This window comes from Lampetra fluviatilis, chromosome 34 (genome assembly GCF_964198595.1).
Source record: "Lampetra fluviatilis chromosome 34, kcLamFluv1.1, whole genome shotgun sequence".
NCBI lineage: Eukaryota > Metazoa > Chordata > Hyperoartia > Petromyzontiformes > Petromyzontidae > Lampetra > Lampetra fluviatilis.
Window position 1 is genome coordinate 10504715 of NC_136308.1, and position 24001 is coordinate 10528715.

At 57.3% G+C, this 24001-nt stretch overlaps 1 protein-coding gene across 2 annotated transcripts in view; it reads left to right on the top strand.

Moving 5' to 3' along the window:
• The window catches only part of LOC144944379 (copine-8-like), an 86983-nt gene extending 71353 nt beyond the window's left edge, over positions 1–15630 (top strand). For both annotated transcript variants that reach the window (XM_078872492.1, XM_078872493.1), the window contains exons 14-20: positions 1811–1857; positions 2858–3039; positions 4114–4241; positions 4957–5059; positions 5225–5282; positions 6280–6353; positions 7937–15630. In XM_078872492.1, the coding sequence (XP_078728618.1) occupies positions 1811–1857; positions 2858–3039; positions 4114–4241; positions 4957–5059; positions 5225–5282; positions 6280–6353; positions 7937–8164 (820 nt within the window). In that variant the 3' untranslated portion in view covers positions 8165–15630. The remainder of the gene's footprint in view (positions 1–1810; positions 1858–2857; positions 3040–4113; positions 4242–4956; positions 5060–5224; positions 5283–6279; positions 6354–7936) is intronic.
• The last annotated feature ends 8371 nt before the right edge of the window (positions 15631–24001 follow it).

The window sequence follows — 24001 nt, forward strand, 5'->3', positions numbered from 1 at the left end:
CACGCGCACACACACGCGCACACACGCACACACACACACGCACACACGCGCACACACACACGCACACACACGCACGCACACACACACACGCACACATGCGCACGCACGCACACACGCACGCACACACACACGCACACACACACACGCACACGCACACACGCGCACACACACACACGCACACACACGCACGCACATACACGCACGCACACACACACACACGCGCACACACACACGCACACACACGCACGCACGCACATACACGCACGCACACACACACACACGCGCACACACACACACGCACACACACGCACGCACACACACACACGCACACACACACGCACACACACGCACACACGCGCACACACGCACACACACACATACACGCACACACACACACGCACACGCGCATCGCATGATGGGGAGCGCACGATAACTCACGGCCTCGGCGAGCACCGGCGGGGAGGGAGGCATTCAAACACCAGGGACGGCACGACGCATCACCCGGCGAAATCGCGCGGCGAGCGCGCCGACGCACACCCCAGTGCACACATTGACACTCGGAACATTCACCAAACCTGACGTGCCTCTTCCGCCCACGAAAACAAAGATTCCCCCCCCTCCCCCCGTATCGCCTGTAACAGACTGTTGGGGCAAGTGCTGTTAGCGAGTAGCGGCTATGAAAGCCGGCACGGCACACGAGGGGGGGTGGGTGTCCAACATCACGCCCGGCCGCCTTTGTCTCCGTCGTGGAGATGTTTCACACACCGCGCCAGGTACTCGTTTTGAGGCTGAGTCGACCTAGGGGAGAGCCCAAGACCGGTTCAGATCATTGTCGCTGGTGTTAGCCGTGCACGGGAATAAAACTCGGGTTTGTGGCGCAGCGCGCTCTCCGCGACACGACCGCTCCCGGCACGCACGCGCACGCCGACCTCTGGATTGTAAGTTCAGCACGGTAACCATCGCACCCGGGCAAATCCAGTGAGTTCCGGAGACACTTGTAGAGGCCACGTATTTATTACACACACCACACTAACTGCTGCACACTAATTACTCGTACAGCCTATCTCACGTATCTCTTCCACACAGCCTATCATACGCCGCCTACGTAGCGTGCCTACCCCGGCTACGCTCCAGGTCCTCCGGCTATGATACCCTACGGGAGGCTGTCTGACCTGACCCAGCCAAGGTACAGGTCCAACCACGATAGGGAAGCTGCCAGGGGTGCAGCGGTGTTACTTTGCTGAACTGTGTCCACCCAGCAGCAGAGATGGGTCACAGCACAGTGAAGTCTGTGATCGGCAGGTCGGCGTGTGGTGGGCTCGAGTGTGAGTACTTTCACCTCTTCAAACACGTATGGTCAGTGTGGAAGAGTAGGCCAAACGCCCTCGAGAGAAGGGCTCTCTATAAAGATCCCTTTCTAGTGGAGGCCCTTCCGCTGGCAGTGGCATGAGCGAGCAATTGCAGGGCTGCACCTTTACCTTTTTTTAACGTGATTCATCATCATCGGCCATGATGAATCCACTGCTAGATGAAGACCCAAAACCGATGTCATTGCTCCCATATCTCCTCGGCGGACGACGACGTCGAGATCCTCTTGAGCGGAAGCCGCCGCCGCTCTTTTTGAAAGCAAGCCGGAACGCATCACTCACCCTCGCCGATGGAACGCGCGCGCCCGGGTGGCAGGGGAGGGGGGCTGGGATCCGCCGATGTGTGCGCATTGCGCTCTTGACGACGGCTTTGAAATCTGCTCCCCCCCCCCCCCCCCACTGAATCCTCGTGTTTTTTTTTCTTGTTTTGTCTCTGCTCGCAGGACCCAAATTAACTTCACTGTGGCGATTGATTTCACCGCCTCCAATGGTAATTACTCCTGCGCACCGACGTTACTCGCCGTTTTCCGCTCGTACCCGCTCATCCCCACCGTTCCCATCGTTCCCCCACCATTCCCCGACCATCTCCATCGTTCCCCGCCGTTTCCCGCCCGTCCTCCGGCTAATTTACGCGGCGCGTACATTTTCTCTCAATGCGCCGATTACTCGTACGCCCGTGCGCTGCTCCACCGCTTCTATTAAAAGTTGAAATGGTTGTGATGAAAAAAAATAATGGTTGAAATGAGCGTCGTTCCGTTGCTGTGCCTGTGCACTTTGGAGAGCTGTTTTTTTACGTGAAAATGCAGAATATATAATTTCGCTGGGCGTGGAGAATGGTGCCGTAAAGTGGAGGTGCTAACCCCGCAAGTGTAAATTATAGTCACGATGGAGGCAAATGGTGCAGGAGTGGAGCGGTGGTGCGGCGGTTAGCGCACTCTGCTATGAACCTTGGCGGCCCGAGTTCGATTCCCGCTCGCGGCCAACACCCGCGATAAATATCTTAACCGGTTCTGGGCTGTCTCCCCTATGTCGACTCAGCCTTAAATGAGTACCTGATACTGTGTGTAAATAGCAGCCTGCATAGCCAGGGGTGGGGATTGTGTAAAGTTGTGGCTGTATCTGGCCCACTACCTAATTCCACACGGCCAGTGGCCACATGAGGCCTGCTACTTCTCAATGGCCTGAATACTTTATCCATCGCTGCCAAGCATCTTACTCTGCTCTAATTGGGTACTAGAGAGGGAAAACCATTTTCGGCCTGGCAACAGCACAAATGTTTATCTCCGTGCCCAGTCACTTCTGTCACTGCGAGGGCTTCTCGCGATGACAGAAGGTGGTGTTTTCGGATTGTTACATGCATTCGATGCCCGACGTTCCGCTGTGCGTGCTGGGGGCTCCTTAAAGTCCTCTTTGGCCCTCAGCCAGGAAAAATGTGTGCTTTGTGAGGTGATCTGTGTGTGGGCGGGGGGGGTATGTTCGTGTGCGTGCAGGCAGCCCGTCCCAGCCCACGTCCCTGCACTACCTATCCCCGTACCAGCTCAACGCCTACGCCCTCGCGCTCAAGGCCGTCGGGGAGATCGTGCAGGACTACGACTCCGACAAGATGTTTCCCGCGCTCGGATTCGGGGCCAAGCTGCCGCCAGATGGACACGTGTCCCACGAGTTTGCGTTGGTGCGGACCATGACACGGAATTAGGGTCGACTGTTTATGCTCACGACAACACACGGCGAATCACGTTCGTGAAACAGTCGATTGCTTACGACTTTTGCACCTGCGATTAGCACGGTTGGCTACGTACGGCGCAAGCGAAGTTCAACATACGTACTGCGATCCAGCGCTGGATAGTGGATCACCGCACACAGATGTTGCGAAACTCTCTTCCCGTGGGTGCCACGGAGGTGCAATACTCTGGCATGCCAAGAGAAGGCGGCAGAGCAAGCGGACCAATCGCCACCTGTTGTCATCTGTATGGGAACAGAGTGTTGCTCCCTCGTGTTTGTGAGTTTTCTCCGGGTACTCCGTTTTCCTCCCACGTGTATAATAAGCACAGTGCATCATTAATTGGCTGAAAACATCTTGAAATAAATCCCAATGTGGCGGCAGGGCTCTCCTGAAAGAGAGTCATAGGACTCAGCGTGGCTGTCCTGGATAAACAAATGAGTTATTATTATCACCATTCATTTTACAGAGTTAAAGGTGTATTTATATATGACTATATAAGCACTGCATGAGAGTGGAAAGCGCTCATGGTAGCCAAGCACTATAGATGGGGTTCAGCAAAGATGGTCATGTTTGGTGGGACACTTGTGCGGGATAGGGGAGGGCCGATTGCCGGGACAGACATTGGAGTGGTCTCCACGAGACCGCCGATGAGGGGGAAGAGAAAACATCAGGCCAAATGGTGGCAGAGACTGTCAGGGCAGATCTTAGAGGTCGCTACGTGTATCCTGTGCAGCAGCTGCGGGATCTGGCATAGGGGGTAGAACGTCTTGGAAGTGAAGAGGAGGAGGAGGGGGTGGGATGTGGTAGGGGTAGCATCAATTGCTTTCGCTATAAACACATTTTTTTTATCTTGTCTTGAAAAGGATGTTGGCCTAGTGGTCAAGTCCAGCGAAGGGTTGGCAACCAAAACACAGGGAACGAACCTCAGAAGTGTGTCGTCCGCCGAGGAGATGGAGCGACGAAACCGGCTCGTGCGATGTGTGTGTGAACGTCTCTCCCCCTCCACGTGTGCGTCGCGTACAGAACGGAAATCCGCAAAACCCGTACTGCAGCGGGATCGAGGGGGTGCTGGAGGCCTACTACCAGAGTTTGCGCTCCGTGCAGCTTTACGGCCCCACCAACTTCGCGCCCGTCATCACGCACGTCGCCAGGTCCGTGCCGGGGATTACGATTGTTATTATCATTCCGCCCGTTCACCCAGAAGAGCCTCGCTGAGCCGCAACGGTGCTTTTTTCAGGAGGGTCCTGATATGTTTTCACAGTAGGGGGCAATGTTGCTGCTGTGTAATCCCAATTCAGTAATTTGCAGGTTATATTTCAGCACTGGGATTTTGGGCCAATGCCAGTTACATTGTAAAGAGGAAGGTCACGAGTTTGTACTTGAACAGGTGCAGAAGGTTTATGGGTCTCTGTGCCTGTCTATTAGTCTGCCTGTGCGTGTGTGAGTGTATGGGTTGATTCACCTCCACGTACTCTCTGCTCCAGCAACCGAGGCATTCTGTTGAATCCCTCAGTCAGCCGTCGCTCGGTACGACGTCACTCATCCTCCTCTACTGCCCTCAATTTCTGGAACTCCCCCCAATCCATCCGTGGCATTGACTCCCTCTACGCCTCCTGAAGTCTAAACCTGGGCCTTCCTTTTTCCTCCGCCTATTGCACCCTTCTCTATCAAAATTAACATGCCCACCGGTTCGGGACAGCTTCCTGAGATGCGGTTCTTGCTGCCCTGGTGACCCATTGTTCTTTATCCCCATGGTGAGCCCCTCCGTGACCCCCCCCCTGTTTTTACACGTCACTGTCATGTCCAGCTCCCTCTAATCTCGGTACCCGTGCCATGCACACGTGCCACGTGCGTGCCGCCCTGCAGGTATGCCGCGTCGGTGTCGGACGGCTCCCAGTACTTTGTGCTGCTCATCATCACGGATGGCGTCATCTCGGACATGGCGCAGACCAAGGAGGCCATCGTGCACGTGAGTGAACGTGCCGCAAACACCGACGCACGTGCGGCCAGGGGGGGCGGCGCGCACCCGGCCCTAAATAAATTTGCCCCCCGCGCCTAAACGATGCCGCGCGGGCGCCACGATCGCTGAATCCGTCCCTCGCTGTGTGCCGCCCTCGTTTTTCCGCGTTCGCAGGCGGCGAGTCTGCCCATGTCCATCATCATCGTCGGGGTGGGACCGGCAGAGTTCGACGGTGAGAGCGCCGACTTTTCCATGAAATGCCCGCCTGAGCAGACAACACGACCCCAGAACACCAGGGAGCTCTTGAGATGAGATGAGAGCCGACGCTCCTCGACCCTTTTGGCCGTCGCGCCAAGGTGGCCGGCGCCGCCTCACGAATGGGTTGAGCCACCAGCTTGAGTCGGTTCCAACGACTCGGCTCCACAGGCAGGACCCACCCCCTCCACGCCTCCCCCGTTGTGACGTCGCTGGCTTTTATCTTGCAGCTAAGCCTAGGCTGAGTGTCCTGGGCTGTCTTGCGCGAGTTTGATTGACGCTTAATGAAGGAGATAATTCTTAAAAGTTATATCGTTGTACTTGTTATTAAAGCAAAGTTTTTGTCGAGGTGGCCGGGTGGCTCAGGAGTCGAGAGTGCTGAGTTGGCACTGCCGAGATCCTGACATCGAAGCTGTGGTCTCGAGTGTAGCCAGTTGATGTTTACAGCCCGGTCACCAATGACTACACTAACAAACCCATCACATTCAATTAGAATTTTAACTTCATTTGGCTAAATACCAGTTCAGCTCTGAGAATTACAAGTATAGCGCAGGCTTCCACGTAATGTAGTGGGACATGTGGGAAAGAATGCGGATAAAACAAAAAAAATCACGTGACATCAGTGGCGGGTTATAACAGAGCAGGTCCTGGGCCTCCTTTAAGTCAATCATGTACTTAAATGAGTACATGGTTGCGGTGCGTAAACATTCGCTCTGGGGAGATGAAGATGGCCGAACGCGGTTCAGGCCACACCATCTTCCTGGGCACCATTCTGTCATTAATAGGCGCTCGCTAATTAGGACTACCCATGCAACGTGCCAGTCGCTTTGGCCCGGACGCCACTGAAAAGAGTGCATCTTAGCTCAATGGGCCTTACCTGAATTTGACTGACTGACTTGCCCCAACAATCTATGTAAGCTATGTGGGGGGGGCAGCGGTGGAGAGATCTAAATCTTTGTGTGTGCATCTGGCAGCTATGGAAGAGCTGGATGGAGACCAGGTGCGAGTGTCGTCACGGGGCCAGGAGGCTGAGAGGGATATTGTCCAGGTAACGCTCGCTCCCTCTCGCTCCCTCTCGCTCCCTCTCGTTCCCTCTCGCTCCCTCTCGTTCCCTCTCGCTCCCTCTCGCTCCCTCTTGCTCCCTCTCGTTCCCTCTCGCTCCCTCTCGTTCCCTCTCGCTCCCTCTCGTTCCCTCTCGCTCCCTCTCGCTCCCTCTCGCTCCCTCTTGCACTACAAGGCTCAGATCATGGCAGAGGTCTGAGCGGATTTGCCATGCCCGGGGTGGAGCTTCCAGTTCCTACCTCGCTTTGCTGGATAGGGGCCGTCCATAAATGACGTCACTCACCTAGGGGGGGGGTCAGACATTTGTGACGATGTGTGACGAGGGGGGGGGGGATTTGAGAAATGTGACGTCACATCAAAATGCGCAACTTTAAATAAATATAGACAACACGTTCTACTTAATTAAATAGACTTTTTAATAAATGTTTTATCCTACATCAGAGTGCAGCGCCACATTAAATATGCACTACAATGACAATAGTTTAAAGCGATTTGAAGCATATTTTTACGTGAGGGGAGCAGAGCTTTGTGACGTCATATTTGAGAGGGGGTCTGACTTTTTGTGACGCCGTGTGACGAAGGGGGGGGGGGTCAAAAATCGTCCAAAATTGCGTGGCGTCATTTATGGATGGCCCCATATGATCCATACACAATAAGAATCAGAATCTGCGTTTCGACTGGGTGAATCCGATGAGCTATGAAGCTCTTTTTCACATGTGTCCAGTAGGGGCGCCAAGGTGGCGACGAGATGTCATCTCCCTCGCCTGGTTTGGAGGAGGTCGTGGGTTAAATTCCGACCCTGATGATGTCGGTATATTAGGAGTTTGCATGTTCTTCCCGTGGTCGCTTGGATTGTTCTCCAAATCCTCCAGTTTTTCCCTTCACATGTAGAAACACGCGTTGAGATTAAATAAATGTCCACCTAATAAGCCACCTCGCTGAGCTATAATTTGTGGCCAAGTTGTTTCCGAAAAAGATCTATGTAGCTCAGTGAGCCTTACCTGGTTAATAAAATAGTTTACTTGTAGGTGCGGGTCAGCAAGTTACAACAACAAACATTACAAACAACAATTGCAGTGCAAAATAGAGAAACAGTTACACGTACATACATCCCCTTTGTGAATCAACTGCTGGATGAGTACCGTTCCACACCGTGCGGGTCATGGGAGTTGTTTGACCAAACTTCGCCACGCTGAGCAGTGTGGGTTTGATGAAGGTGGACGCATAGAGAGTATGGCACAACATTGGATTCGTCTGCGCTGTAAAGCGATGTCCCGCTCAAATGAGCGGAGAGATGGTGCTCCTATTACGTTTCTAGACCGGAGCCATCAGTGGAAATTACACATTCCTGTAGCGGGGGCGAGATGATCCATAGCATAACCTCTGTTCACTTCCCCACAAAGTGGTACTGATTCTATCGACCGAGCAGTGAGCAATGATGGGCTTGACAACTCCGACTGGGACTTGGACCCCACTACCCTCCCTCACTTCCTAACCCCCTCCTTCCCCCTCCCCCCTGTCCCTCCTCGCCCCCCATCCCTGCGTCCCCCTCCCACCCCCCTCCCTCAGTTTGTTCCATTCCGGGACTACGTGGACCGGGGAGGCAGCCAGGTGCTGAGCATGGAGCGCCTGGCGCGGGACGTCCTGGCCGAGGTGCCGGAGCAGTTCCTCTCCTTCATGAGGTCCCGCCGGGTCCCACCGCGCCCCGCGCCCCCCCCTTACACGGCAGCGGGGGGCCAGGGGGGGCCGGGGGGCCCCGGCGGTCAGGTCGATGGCTCGTTGGGGGCAAACGCATAGCCGGCGTGGCACCGCACGCCCGGGGGCATCGCTGGTCGTTATAACCGTCACCGTCTCTTATTCATCAGCCGTGTTGTATCCGCTGCCGGGTGAAGGCCTCCCCCCGCCAGCCCCTGCCGCCCCCATCCACCTAAACCTCGCTGGTGCCTTCTCACACGGTCCAGCGATGCCACGATCCATCTCGCTCGCTCGCGCGCACGAGCCGCCCTCATCGCTTCATCTCAACGGCGACGGCCCCCGCGGCTCGCGCAGCTCTCGTACGACGGGGTAATATATTTCAGGATCAGAATATTTATTTACACTGGAGGAATCCGATGAGCTATGAAGCTCGTTTTCACGGATGATCTGTTTCCTGTGCAGAGCGATTCCACGACATGTGTTGTCACGTCGGTCACAGAGGAAGCAATCATCGCGATCGTAATGTTGTGGAATTATAAATAACGGTTGTAGACATGTATTTTTAGTGATCGTAAAAAAAAACGTTAAGTATGTTGACGATATAACAATCGGTGGACTGGCTTGTGCTATAACGGAGCACGCTGACGGAGCACCCTGGAGGAATCACCCCTCCGCCAGCAAATCAGCCTTCCACACCGACGACTCACAGCTGCGTTCTGTTTAACCAGGGCAGCTTCTACACTATGAGATCTCTTTTACCAGTGGCAAAATATAGTAGTAGGTTTTTACCCCTTTAAACTGGTACAAAACTGACACCTTTATTGCAAACATGATGCCTTGAATAAAGGTGTCAGTTTTGTACCAGTTTAAAAGGGTAAAACCTACTACCAGGGCAGCTTCGTCGAGGAGTCGAGACCTGCTCAGAAAATAACACCGCCATTAAAACACTGGCCTTGGAAGGCTTCTAAGCAGTGGCGTCGTGTCGTTGGTTGCCATGGGTCCTGGCGCAAGGAATAGAACGGGGCCCCCTGTTCATTCCCACCCCCAACTATTTGTAGCCCGGTGCCTGGGCCGTTTCACGCTGTGGGCCTCAGTGCAGTTGCACTGCCTGCGGACTTGATGGCTACGCTCATGTGCGCAGTTTGGTGGAGAGGAGGGGGGCACGGGGGGGGGCAGCACCCCCCCCCAAACCGAACAGCTTTATTAATTTATTTTTAGTAGTTTGTAATAAAGTTTCAAAATAAATAAATAATATCCGCCCCAAACTCCGCCGACACTGCCCGTAGGCCAAAGCGCTTGGAAGTTTGTTTTTATACGGAAAGAAAGGCGGACTCCCGTCTAGCTGTTTATTTATTTGACACCCATAATAAACTAAACTTTTGTAAAAAAAACTATTTTTATTTTATTTTACCAGGTATGGTCCACTGAGCAGTGTAGCTCTGTTTTAGAAGCGACCCGGCCACAAGCGATAGCTCAACGAAGTGGCTCATGACGTGGGAATTTATAGCGGCAGCCAAACACTCTAAACGCGTGTTGATTCTAAATGTGGAGGGAAAAAACCGGAGGACCCGGAGAAAAATCCACGCGACCACGGGGAGAGAGAGACACCGCAAACTCCAGGGTCGGGATCGAACCCACAACCTCCTGTATACCAGGCGAGGTAGTTAACATCTCGCCACCGCGGCACCTAGTCTCCATGACAGCAAAGCCTTTGCATCGTGTACGTGGGTCGGGCTGGAATCGTGGCCCCCCCACCCGCGCCCTCACCCCTGCTGACCCACGTGGGATGAGTCACGCTCCACGGGGACCGCACGCGCGCGCCTCTCGTGTCCCCACGTGGCGGTCTCGTCGGTGCGGCGAGCCCAGACGCGTTGCCGCGAGCCGCTTCGTCGCTCCCCCCCCTCCTCCCCCCCTGGGATTTGTAACGGCGCCCCCCCCCCTCCTCCATCCCCCACCGTGCCCTCTGCGGTGCTCGTCGAAACGCCTGCAAGCGCCGCTGTGGCTCTTCCCCACAATTGGCACTTATTCGTGAAATCTCGCTTTGCTTTTCATCATCGACACCGGCTGTCTCATACGTCAGCTCATTAGCGAGACAATGTGCTTTTGTCTCCCCATACTCCCCGTTTGCTTCAACGTCTGTATCGTACCGCCGAGTACGTGATGGGGGAGTAGTCAGCCTCGTAGCAGCACGAGGCTGTCATCTTCGAGCCTTGATTCTCTGTAATCGGGTTGTTATTGCCTCCAACTCTGTTCTCATGTCATCACTTTCCAGTCTGTGCAGTCCCGATACTCCTCCTGGAATCCCGCCCAAGCAATCCATCTCGCACACTCAGATCGTTCTCTCATCGAGCTCCCTTGTCGTCATACGGGATTCTGGACCATAGATTAGTACCGGAGCGACCATCGACTTGGAAAGGCCTCGATCCTGGGCACTGTCAGTATGTGGGTATGTGGTCATCGCTCACTTTTAAATTAAAGCAAAAAACTCAAATATTTTCTTCACACATTGTTAGCGGATTCAGAACAAGTTGGGAAAGAATGCGTTGCACAAGAGTGGATTTCAACGCACGCTTGTCTTTGCAAGTATTTAATGAGCAGTAGGCAAGCTGACGGGCGGTTTTCATGGAAAAATGCGTTTGCATGCTTGCAAATAGTCGTCTTTGCTCTGGTTTGCGTCTCCAAGATCTAGATAATAACGCTTTGACCAATGTGGCCGTTGCAGGGCCAGGCTTAAGCTTCCTAGCAGCAATAGATTCGGATCGACTTCCTAAGCGTTATCATGCCCACCCCCTGTGATGTACAGACGAACGGACGGACGGACAGAGCTAACGCGTGCACGTTTCCAGCCCCGGTCAGAAAGCATTTGAAAAGTCGTGATCGTAAGAACAGCACTAATCCGGTATATAGGAAATCGAACACGCTGCCTCTATTCAAATAACACATTTCCACGGTCCCTTTTTGATGTTTTTTAATTTCGTCTCTTTCAAAAACCTGCCGACCTGCGGCGCCAAACCCGACCCGTTTCCCCCCCCCCCACCCCCCGTTGCGCAAATCCCGAGCCGAATTTCCGCATCCCGCCGGTGCCAAAGTGGAGCCGCCGCGCGTGGCCGGGTCAGTGCCGGCCCGCGTCGTTCAGCCGTGCCAGAGTGCCTTCGAGGGAGGGCCCCGCAATCCCCGAGGCTTTCCCGTGGCTTGCCAGGTAGAGGTGGAGATATCAGCTGAACTCCCGAGTGACTCCGCGGGGCCACGGGGAGAATGGCTCCTGCGTGCGTGCGCCGTCACGCAATTGAGTGTGAGGAGCGATTTCAAAGTGCGTGTCTCGCCGGCCGTTTGGAAGGTTTACGGCACATGGGTGAGCAAAGCGTCATGGTGCCCTTCTCGCTGAGATTGTGCGCCTCCCTCGCTCTCTGCGTTGTGCACTCTCGGCATCTCCGTGTATCTCTTGAGCCTGCAATTTGTTTTCCATCAGTCAGTCTGTTTCTCTGTCTGTCTCTCAAAGTTCTATATTTCTCTGTCAGTTTTCTCTGTGTCTCTCAATGCTTTTTTGATGGGTTCCTACAGCTGTACCTTTGTATTTTTCCTTCCTCTTGCGTCTCTTTGTGTTTAAATTCGTTTTTTTTTCTACATCCCCCCTATGTGTTCATCTCTCTTTGTCTCCGTGACCATATTTATCTGCGTTTGTTTCTTGCAGTCTATTTTTTTCTGTCTATATTTGGCCCCTCCCTATATCTATCTCTATTTCCCTCTGTTTTTATTTCCCTCCCCTCTCCCGCTCCCCCAATTGCATTATCTTGACACCCTTCATACATTTCCCGCCCGCCCCGTCACGGCTTTTCTCCCTGGGCTGCCACGTTTATCCCCCACCCCCGAGGCCGTACCCGGACCTCCCCTCTCCACAAATCCGTCGCAGCACTGCACCACTTCGTTTCTTTGTGGGACAGCCTTTTCAATGCCCCGTCATCTCCACCACTTGCGGTGCGTTTATTACAAAGCCACGCACGCAGCCGTGGCGGTGACCTCTGCCAAGCTCTGCCAACCTGCTCCCAAACGTCTCGCCTCACCCACGCACGGCACAACCCAGCACCCAGGCCCCACCCCAACACCACGGCACCATTCGATGTCACGTTGCCGTCGAGAGCACGGCTTCAGGTGCAGCGCGCTTGCGTCCAGTTCGATTCCCCGATGCCCAGGCGTGGCCCCGACACTGCCCCGTCCGGCAGGAGAGACGCGCTGCCGTCTCTGTATTTAATTGGTGAGGGGAGGATGCACGAGGATGTGTCTGTGCGTGTATTAGTGGGGAGCGGTCGTGCAGCGGTTAGCGCTACGCTGCGCGACGAACACGGCGACCCGAGTTCGATTCCCGCTCACGGCCAACACCGGTGACTATTATCTGAACCGGTCCTGGGCCTCCCCTAAGTCGACTCAGCCTCAAACGAGTACCTGGTGCCGTGTGTAAACATCGCCACTGGGGAGATAAAGGCGGCCGGGCGTCGTGTTGGACACCCACCCCATCGTGTGCTGTGCCGGCCTTCATAGGTGCTCACTAACAGCTTGTTAGAGGCTATACGGGGGGACCATTGTCTTTGTGTAGTGAGTTCAACTGAGTCGCAGCCGTACACTTGGAGGCAACACATTTATTTAACATCAACACATGGGGTAACTCCCCCTTAACAGAATAACAACCTATGGCGGTGACCACCAGGCTAACTACACTAATTACAACGTAACTGCTACTACAGACTGGGACCCACAGCTCGGGTCCAGGTCCACGTGTTGGAGACTCAGAGAACGTATGACGTAGACGAAGGTTTCTTCAGGATGAACAACAACGCCGGCCCCTCTGGGGGACCCGGCTTATATCCTCTGCGGCGTGGCCGGCTCCGCCCTTGGCCACGCCCACCTTCCAGAATCCTCGAGCAGGATCTGGACCCCGACCACGTGACCACCCCTAGCCCCCACTCGGGGCCCCTTTGTAGACTTAACCAGTCACGTGTCAACCAGAGTGTCATGGCCTTTAGTAACCCCTTTCCTACGGCCGGCACTGCACGCCAAACGTGGTAAACACCCAGCGCTGTCCCTCAGCGCTCACCGGACCCCTCTAGGGCCACTACTACACAGTGACATCCCGAGATGTCACTACATTTGTGTTGGGGGTCGTCCATAAATGACGTCACGCACTTAGGGGGGGGGGAGTCAGACATTTGTGACGATGTGTGACGAGGGGGGGGGTTGAGAAATGGGACGTCACATCAAAATGCGCAACTTTAAATAAATATAGACAACACGTTCTACTTAATTAAGTAGACTTTGTAATAAATGTTTTCTCCTACAACATCAGAGTGCAGCGCCACATTAAATACGCACTTCAATGACAATAGTTTAAAGCGATTTGAAGCATGTTTTATGCCTTTTTGTGGGGGGGGGGGCATAGCTTTGTGACGTCATATTTGAGAGGGGTTTGACTTTTTGTGACGCCGTGTAACGAAGGGGGGGGGGGTCAAAAATCGTCCAAAATCGCGTGACGGCCCCTTGGGGTCATACCTCGCTGTCATCTCAGACCCCCTCGTCCCAGCGACTACCGTCCGCGAGTATTCACGCGCGTATCTTGTCATGAGCGGAGTGGCCGTGTTTACACAGTTTTTGTACTTCGTCCTGAGACGGCGATTGGGACGTTCTATAGAGGATATAGAATAGACGCATTATATACACGTAATATAAATCAATCTTGTAATCGTGTCCTCGTGTTGTACGGAGTGGCCCGAGAAATACCCGGCCACTCGAAATCGTTTACAGAATTTGTACACATTTGTGCAAACATCGTTAGCATCGCTTAGCACGTGTGTGAGCACGTGTGTGTTCACGTGTTGGGGAGTGGTGGCCCAGTGATTAGCGCACTGCACTACGAAGCCAGTGACCGGAGTTATATTCACACTCACGACCCATAATTGACAGCGAATATTTGATCCGGTATTGTTCTTCGCCTCGGTCGACTCAGCCTTAAATGAGTACCAGATGCGTTATAAACATAAGCACTGGGGAGACAAAGGCGGCCGAGTACGGTTGTTGGCCACCCACCCTCCACCTCGTGTGCCGTGCCGGTCTTCTTAATATGTGCTCACTCACAGCACCTGCCCCAACAGTCTATTAAAGGCTATGTGGGGGTCTGTGTGTGTGTGGGGGGGAGCGGTGGGGGAGCGGTGGTGTATCGGTTAGCGCGCTGCCCTGTGAACTTTGTATCTCGCTGTTGGGTATCCATCTGCCAATATGGACGTGTGCATGTCCAATACTACTGCTTGTGTTGTCACGGTCGGTGCCGCTGTACCGCTGTCTCCCACGTGTTTCCAGCTTGTTAGCGCGTGTTGTTCGGCACGATGTCCGACGTTTCGCGCCACGTTGCTGGGGGCGTCTTCTCGAGCTGATTTGAGTCGCTCGCGTTTTCCCCTCGGATTATACAGCCCTGCTGGCTGCTGCTGCTCACGTTGCCGATTGGCTCGGTTCTCGAGACGTACGTCGGCCCGGAACGTCGGACATTGGTGCCGACCCAAAACACGCGGCACAACCCGAAAACACGATTAGAGGACCGCGCGTCCGTGTGCGTGTCGAACGTGTAGGTTGCGTGTTGCTTCTCGGCGCGCACGTGAGTGTGTGCGCATGGCAATGTGTGCGTTGGTGGGTGCGTGTGTGTGGGTGGGTGTGTGTTCATGGGGTGGGGAGCGAACCCGACGACCCGCGTTCGATGTCCGCTAACGGCCAACACCAGTGGCGATTATCCAAACCGGTTTTGGGCCTCCCCTAGGTCGACTCAGCCTCAAATGACGACCTGATATAAAGTGTGAACGTCGCTACTTGGGAGACGAAGGTGGCCAGGCGTGGTCCTGGCCACCCACCCCCTTGTGTGCCGTGCGGACATTGTACGTACTGTATGTTGAATTTCTTTCGCACCGCACAAAGCCAACCGTGCTCATCGGAGGTGCGGGGGAAGGACAACGAACTAGACACCAAAATCAGTGCTAAAGAAACGAGTTTTCAATCTTGATGTTAGAGAACATCGCTTCCAGTGGCTTCCTAATATCGGAAGGAAGAGCGTTCCAGACGGCCGCAGAATAAACATTCGCTAACAGTCCGTTCAAGGCTTTCACACACAAGAGGATCCGTCATTGTGCTGTGAGTGTGTCCACGTGTCCATGGTTCTGGTTAGCGTGATGGAGTGAATGTCGTCCGTGTGCCAGTCGGGGTGTGATGACTTCCCTGTGCGCCGGTGGGAGCGGGGCCGCGGGGGGGGGGGGGTTGAGCGATGTGCGTGGATGGCAAACGGCGTTCGGAAGCAGGGCCGCCCACAGGTGGGGGGGTGAGGGGGGGGTAGTGGGAGTGGGGGGCGATTTTCCCAGTCCCTCACACACAAAACGTGGACCCCCCCCCCACACAAGGGGCCTGCAAGGAGCCCTGTGGGCGGTCCTGCTTCGGAGCCACACGCTTCATCCCGTGGGCGCGAGTGCACGCGTGGACCCCAGCCAAGGAGGAGGTTGTTTTGTACAGACTTTGTGTTAATAAATGATCATAAAACACTGCGTCGGCACCACCAGCACTCGTGGGTCATATTAAATTTTCAGTGTGTGTGGCCCTGCGTACGACGCGAATGCCCTAATTCTGTTCCATTAAACAGAGCCGAGAGGTGGGATCCGCAGCGGCCTGCAGGAAGGGGAGATGGGGATGAAGGGAGTTGGGGGGAGGGAGATGGGGGGAGGGAGATGGGGGGGAGGGAGATGGGGGGAGGGAGATGGGGAGGAAGGGAGTTGGGGAGATAAGGAGGAAGGGGGGTGGAGAGAGGAAAACGGGGAGGAAGCGAGATGTGGGGGAGGTGGGATAGAGGGACATGGGGAGAGAGGGAGATGGGGGGGGAGGGGAGATGGGGGGAGGGAGATGGGGAAGAGGGAGATGGGGGGGGGGATGGGGGGAGGGAGATGGGGGGGAGGGAGATGGGGGCGAGGGAGATGGGGAGGGGGAGATGGGGAGGGGGAGATGGGGGAGGGGGAGATGGGGGGAGGGAGATGGAGGGGAGGGAGATGGGGGGGCAGGGAGATGGGGAGGGAGGGAGATGGGGGGAGGGAGATGGGAGGGGGAGATGGGGGAGAGGGAGATGGGGGGGAGATGGGGGGAGGGAGATGGGGGGGAGGGAGATGGGGGGGGGGATGGGGGGAGGGAGATGGGGGGGAGGGAGATGGGGGCGAGGGAGATGGGGAGGGGGAGATGGGGGAGGGGGAGATGGGGGGAGGGAGATGGAGGGGAGGGAGATGGGGGGGCAGGGAGATGGGGAGGGAGGGAGATGGGGGGAGGGAGATGGGAGGGGGAGATGGGGGAGAGGGAGATGGGGGGGATGGAGATGGGGGCGAGGGAGATGGGGAGGGGAAAATGGGGGAGGGGGAGATGGGGGGAGGGAGATGGAGGGGAGGGAGATGGGGGGCAGGGAGATGGGGAGGGAGGGAGATGGGGGGAGGGAGATGGGAGGGGGAGATGGGGGGAGAGGGAGATGGGGGGGGAGGGAGATGGGGGAGGGAGATGGGGGGAGGGAGATGGGGGGAGGGAGATGGGGGGGGGGATGGGGGGAGGGAGATGGGGGGGAGGGAGATGGGGGCGAGGGAGATGGGGAGGGGGAGATGGGGGAGGGGAGATGGGGGGAGGGAGATGGAGGGGAGGGAGATGGGGGGGCAGGGAGATGGGGAGGGAGGGAGATGGTGGGGGAGGGAGATGGGAGGGGGAGATGGGGGAGAGGGAGATGGGGGAGGGAGATGGGGGAGGGAGATGGGGGGAGGGAGATGGGGGGAGGGAGATGGGGAGGAAGGGAGTTGGGGAGATCAGGAGGAAGGGGGGGTGGAGAGAGGAAAAACGGGGAGGAAGCGAGATGTAGATGTGGGGGAGGTGGGATAGAGGGACATGGGGAGAGAGGGAGATGGGGGGAGGGAGATGGGGGGAGGGAGATGGGGGGAGGGAGATGGGGGGAGGGAGATGGGGGGGGAGGGAGATGTGGGGAGGGAGATGGGGGGAGGGAGTTGGGGGGAGGGAGATGGGAGTGAGGGAGATGGGGGGGGGGAGGGAGATGGAGGAGAGGGAGATGGGGGAGAGGGAGATGGGGGAGGGGTAGATGGGGGAGATGGGGGAGGGAGAGATGGGGGGAGGGGGAGATGGGGGAGGGGTAGATGGGGGAGATGGGGGAGAGGGAGATGGGGGAGGGGTAGATGGGGGAGGGGTAGATGGGAGAGGGGGAGATGGGGGAGGGGGAGATGGGGGGAGGGGGAGATGGGGGAGGGGAGATGGGGGGAGGGGGAGATGGGGGGGAGGGGGAGATGGGGGGAGGGAGATGGGGGGAGGGGGAGATGGGGGAGGGAGATGGGGGGAGGCGGAGATGGGGGGAGGGAGATGGGGGAGGGGGAGTTGGGGGGAGGGGGAGGTGGGGGGAGAGGAAGATGGGAGGAAGAGATGGGGGGAGGGGGAGATGAGGGGAGGGAGATAGGTGAGGGGGAGATGGGGGGAGAGGGAAATGGGGGGAGAGGGAGATGGGAGGAGGAGATGGGGGAGGGGGAGATGAGGGGAGGGAGATAGGGGAGGGGGAGATGGGGGAGGGGGAGATAGAGGGAGATGGGGGAAGGAGATGGGGGGAGGGGGAGATGGGGGGAGGGAGATGGGGGGGAGGGAGATGGGGGAGGGGGAGATGGGGGGGAGGGAGATGGAGGGAGGGGAAGATGGGGGAGGGGAGATCGGGGGGGAGGGAGATGGGGGGAGGGGGAGATGGGGGGAGGGAGATGGGGGGAGGGAGATGGGGAGGAAGGGAGTTGGGGAGATAAGGAGGAAGGGGGGTGGAGAGAGGAAAACGGGGAGGAAGCGAGATGTGGAGGAGGTGGGATAGAGGGACATGGGGAGAGAGGGAGATGGGGGGGAGGGAGATGGGGGGAGGGAGATGGGGGGGAGGGCGATGTGGGGGGAGGGAGATGGTGGGGGAGGGAGATGGGGAGATGGAGGAGAGGGAGATGTGGGGAGGGAGATGGGGGGAGGGAGTTGGGGGAGGGAGATGGGAGTGAGGGAGATGGGGGGGGAGGGAGATGGAGGAGAGGGAGATGGGGGAGAGGGAGATGGGGGAGAGGGAGATGGGGGAGGGGTAGATGGGGGAGATGGGGGAGGGGGAGATGGGGGAGGGGGAGATGGGGGAGGGGGAGATGGGGGAGGGGTAGATGGAGAGGGGGAGATGGGGGAGGGGGAGATGGGGGGAGGGGGAGATGGGGAGGGGGAGATGGGGGAGGGGGAGATGGGGGGGAGGGGGAGATGGGGGGAGGGAGATGGGGGGAGGGGGGGAGGGGGAGATGGGGGAGGGAGATGGGGGGAGGGGGAGATGGGGGAGGGAGATGGGGGAGGGGAGATGGGGGGAGGGGGAGATGAGGGGAGGGAGATAGGGGAGGGGGAGATGGGGGGAGAGGGAAATGGGGGGAGAGGGAGATGGGAGGAGGAGATGGGGGAGGGGGAGATGGGGGAGGGGGAGATGGGGGAGGGGAGATAGAGGGAGATAGGGGGAAGGAGATGGGGGGAGGGGGAGATGGGGGGAGGGAGATGGGGGGAGGGAGATGGGGGAGGGGGAGATGGGGGGGAGGGAGTTGGAGGGAGAGGGAGATGGGGGAGGGGAGATCGGGGGGGAGGGAGATGGGGGGAGGGGGAGATGGGGGGAGGGGAAGATGGGGGACTGGGAGATGGGGGGAGGGGGAGATGGGGGAGATGGGGGGGTGGGGGGGAGGGGGAGATGGGGGGAGGGGGAGATGGGGGGAGGGAGATGGGGGAGGGGGGGAGGGGGAGATGGGGGGAGGGGGAGATGGGGGGAGGGGGAGATGGGGGGAGGGGGAGATGGGGGTAGAGGGAGATGGGAGGAGGAGATGGGGGGAGGGGGAGATGAGGGAGGGAGATAGGGGAGGGAGATAGGGGAGGGGAGATGGGGGGAGAGGGAGATGGGGGGAGAGGGAGATGGGAGGAGGAGATGGGGGGAGGGGGAGATGAGGGGAGGGAGATGGGGGGAGGGAGATGGGAGTGAGGGAGATGGGGGGGGAGGGAGATGGGGGGGGAGGGAGATGGGGGGGGGAGGAGATGGAGGAGAGGGAGATGGGGGAGAGGGAGATGGGGGAGAGGGAGATGGGGGAGAGGGAGATGGGGGAGGGGGAGATGGGGGAGGGGAGATGGGGGGAGGGGGAGGTGGGGGGGAGGGGGAGATGGGGGGAGGGAGATGGGGGGAGGGGGGGAGGGGGAGATGGGGGGAGGGGGAGATGGGGGAGGGGGAGATGGGGGAGGGGAGATGGGGGGAGGGGGAGGTGGGGGGAGAGGGAGATGGGAGGAAGAGATGGGGGAGGGGGAGATGAGGGGAGGGAGATAGGGGAGGGGGAGATGGGGGAGGGGGAGATAGAGGGAGATGGGGGGAAGGAGATGGGGGGAGGGGGAGATGGGGGGAGGGAGATGGGGGAGGGAGATGGGGGAGGGGGGGATGGGGGGAAAGGAGATGAAGGGAGGGGGAGATGGGGGAGGGGAGATCGGGGGGGAGGGAGATGGGGGGAGGGGGAGATGGGGGGAGGGGAGATGGGGGAGGGGGAGATGGGGGGAGATGGGGGAGATGGGGGGGTGGGGGGGAGGGGGAGATGGGGGGAGGGGGAGATGGGGGGAGGGGAGATGGGGGAGGGAGATGGGGGAGGGGGGGAGGGGAGATGTGGGGAGGGGGAGATGGGGGGAGGGGGAGATGGGGGAGGGGGAGATGGGGGGAGGGGGAGATGGGGGTAGAGGGAGATGGGAGGAGGAGATGGGGGGAGGGGGAGATGAGGGGAGGGAGATAGGGGAGGGAGATAGGGGAGGGGGAGATGGGGGGAGAGGGAGATGGGGGGAGAGGGAGATGGGAGGAGCAGATGGGGGGAGGGGAGATGAGGGGAGGGAGATAGGGGAGGGAGATGGGAAGGGGGAGATGGGGAGGGGGAGATGGGGGGAGGGAGATGGGGGGAGGGAGATGGGGGGAGGGAGATGGGGGGAGGGGGAGATAGAGGGAGATGGGGGGGAGGGAGATGGGGGGAGATGGGGGGGAGGGAGATGGGGGGAGGGAGATGGGGGGAGGGAGATGGGGGAGATGGGGGGGGAGGAAGATGGGGGGAGGGGGAGATGGGGGGAGATGGGGGGAGGGGGAGATGGGGGGGGAGATGGGGGAGATGGGGGGAGGGAGATGGGGGAGGGAGATGGGGGGAGGGAGATGGGGGGGGGGAGATGAGGAAGGGAGATGGTGAGAGAGGGAAGCATTGTGTATTACTACAGACGGTGCAATCCACAGGCGACCCCACGGGTATATACCGGTATACACAGGATGAGGTTCGGCATTTATGGGCATTGTTTTGGGATCTTTTCATGGATGTTCCAATATAAAATATCTACGTGTTAACAATAGTGATGTATAGCGCTTGTTATAATTGTACAGCGTAAAGAAAATACAATGCATGCCATCCGGGCCATGTTTGGTCTTCGTGGAAATTTCGGGGGGTTTTGTTGTTTAATTCATGGGAAAGAGAAAAAACACCCTCAAAAACACGCAAATATTAAAACACAATTGTTTTACTTGCATAGGAAAGTAATTGTATTTTTTCATTTACTATGCAGCCAGATAATACGACAAATCGCTCACCTTAAACACCCAGTAGTTCATAAAAGTTTAAGGCGGTATAGTACTACAGTAATAGAGCAAGTGCAGAATCGCTGAACCGGAATTGACAGCTTGAAAGCACTTAGCGCGGGGCCCTTGGAAGTGCTGGGCCCGTAGCATCATGTGAAGCTACTGGTGCTACGGGGATCATCCGGCATTGCCAAGCAGCAGTCCTTCAAGAGCCGCATGCGGCTCCAGAAGCCGCAGGTTGCCCGACCCCCCAATTATCGGAACGAGCCCGGCATGTCGAGGACACGGGTTTCCGGCTCAACAGCGAGACGGAGGCAGCAGGCAACGTGAGTGGATGCGTGAGACAGTGAACGAGGTGGTGGGGGTGGTTGATGGGGTGAACGAGGTGGTGGGGGGGTGTTGATGGGGTGAACGAGGTGGTGGGGGTGGGGGGTGTTGATGGGGTGAACGAGGGGGGGTGCGGAGGACCGCGCTGCGCTACGAACCCCGGCAGAGACCCGAGTTCGATCCCTGCCCACGGCCAAACACCAGTGACGAGGTATCTGTACCGGTCCTGAGCCTCCCCCAGGTCGACTCAGCCTCAACCTGGTGGGGTGTGTAAACATCGTCACTGGGGAGACAAAGGCGGCCGGGCGTGGTGTTTACCCCCCCCCCTCTCTCTCACCACCTCGTGTGCCATGCCGGCCTTCACAGGTGCTACTCGCTCACAGCACTTGCCCCAACGAGTCATTTTCTTGTTATTTTATTTGAGCTTATCTCCATGACTTTACCAAAAGACCCAACAATATGAATTCCTGCAGTCACGAAAGCTTTGAGTCAAGATCCAACGAGTCTGTTACAGGCGACATGGGGGAGGGAGGCAAGAGAGCGGCGCCCGTGTACGGCGCACGGCCGCGGGAGATCGTAACCACCATCAGGACGCGAGAGGTGATCGGTGGCACAACAAAGCGATTACACCCGGAGAGGCTTCGCGTGGCACAAAGAGGAGGGGGTGGGGTGGGTGGGGAGGGGGCAAGACGCCAGAGGAAGCACTTCAAAGCTCCTTCCTGACACGAACCGGCCGGCAGTCGTCCGCGTAGTGCAGTCGTCCTTCACGAAGTTTCAGACGGGTGGCGTTGGAGGGGGGGGGGGCAACTTTCGCCGATGGGACATCATCAGTGTGGGGGGGGGGGGTCACACATTTGAAAGCGTTGGGGGTTTGACACCACGATGGGGTGTTTTCGCATGTTTGTGTATTCACAATACAGGTCTTTTTGACTTCTAGCGCGTAAATATATAAAAGTGTCGCCACCACCCGACAGCCCATTGGTAAGGTTTGTCACGTAAACAGAACACGCAACTAGCTTCATCTGGCAACAGCTAATTGTAATTACTGGTGAAAAGTCGTACTCAGATTGTAAATGTTGTGGCTTTGCTCTCCAACACACCGATGTGCTGTACTCGTAACAAATTAGCACGTGTTGTTTACGTGACAACCCTTACTAATTGGCTGTGTCGGGTGGTGGCGGGTTTAACGACACATTTATATATTTACGCGATCTAACCCACAAAACCCTGTATTATGGATGATATTGATCGCGCAAGCCTGCGACGTGTTGTGTATTGTCAGAGGGCCGCACGCCAGGGGACGCGCTAAAGGCCACCACCAGGGGCCGCTCCGTGGTCCGCGGACCTTGCAACGAAGAACACCCGCGGAGTCCGTGAGCCGCCGGCCGAGTAATCTCACTTCTCGGGGATCAACCCGAGAGCCGGGGTTCACTTTAGCGGTTCCAATTTCTCAATGTGGCCCTCAACAGAACTGTGAGTGATGTGGTAACTGTTGGGAAGTGATTCACTCTCGTTAGCCGTGGAGATAAATCGGAGCTACTAAGATGTTGCTACCTTGAGGTGGGACAGTTTTCTGGACTCGCTCATGGATGATCTGGCCAAGAGGGTGAGTGAGTGTCTGTGCTTGAGGAGTGGTAGTGCAGTAGATAGCGCGCACTGCGCTACAAACCCGGCACTTGGAGTTCGATTCCCGGCATAATTGGTGACGATACTCGACTGGTCCTGGGCGTCTCCTAGGTCAACTCAGCTGTAAATAAGCACCCGGTGTAGTGCGGAAACATCGACACAAAAAGGCGGGTGGGGGCGTGCTTCTAACCACACCACCCCCATCGTGCGCCGTCCCTTCGCCGATGACCGCGAACAGCACTTGCCCCAACAGCCTCCTAAAGCCTACACGGGAGATTTGTGTCCTTGTGTGTGAAGAGCACAACCCCACCGAGGCATCTCTGTGATTTAACCGATAACGCCGGGGTCCACTCCCATGACCTCATGCCGGCGAGTATTCCACATTTTAAATTAGCCTCAAAGAGCACGCAGTCTGGCACGAGCGCCGTCGTGAGGGCGACCGCTACTGAGTTGCTGTTGCTGCTGTGCACGAGTTCATCTCCACACATATCTGCCCGTGTGTATTTCTAGCTCCAGGGTTGACCAGCGTGCATCCCAGCCTGGCGCTGTCTCGTGCGCTCACGTGTGTTCCATCACACGCACGCGCGCACAGGTGTATACATGATAGGTTATGGAATCTGCGACCATCAAAGATCCCCCCTATAAGCATTCAACATGCGGTTGGGGCAAGTGCTGTTAGCGAGCACCTATGAAGGCCGAAGCGGCACACGAAGGGATGGGTGGCCAGCAACCACGCCCGGCCACCTTTGTCTCCCGAGTGGCGATGTTTACACCTGACACCCTGTACTAATGTATGGCCGAGTCGACCTAGGGGAGGCCCAGGGATCCGGTTGAGATCATCGTCACCGATGCTGTCCGTGAGCGGGAATCGAATTCTGGGAGCTGGGTTCGTGGCGCCCTGAGCGGAGTGCGCTTACCACGACGCTATCGCTCCCCAGTGCCTGTTGTGTACACACACGCGCGCACACACGTGTGCAGCACCACCAGGCGCACACGTGTACCCCGAGGATGCGAGGAGGGCGGGCGGCAAAGCTGTGCAAAGGGAATCTCATCAATATTGCATCGCTTGCGCCGCGGTCGTTTCTGCACGCGCGCGTAACATCCGGCTGTTGCTGCTGCTATTGCAATTGCCCTATAAAAAAATGTCAGGGATAATTCATTAGATTCAACTTATGTGTATATATATACATCCATCCAGTGAGCTCGTTACGATACAGCAATGCGATCCCGAGGAATTGCACCGCTCGCTTACGCAGATGTCTGAGCGGCATTAGAATATTTTTTTTGTAATCATATATGTTTGGGGGTCTGGG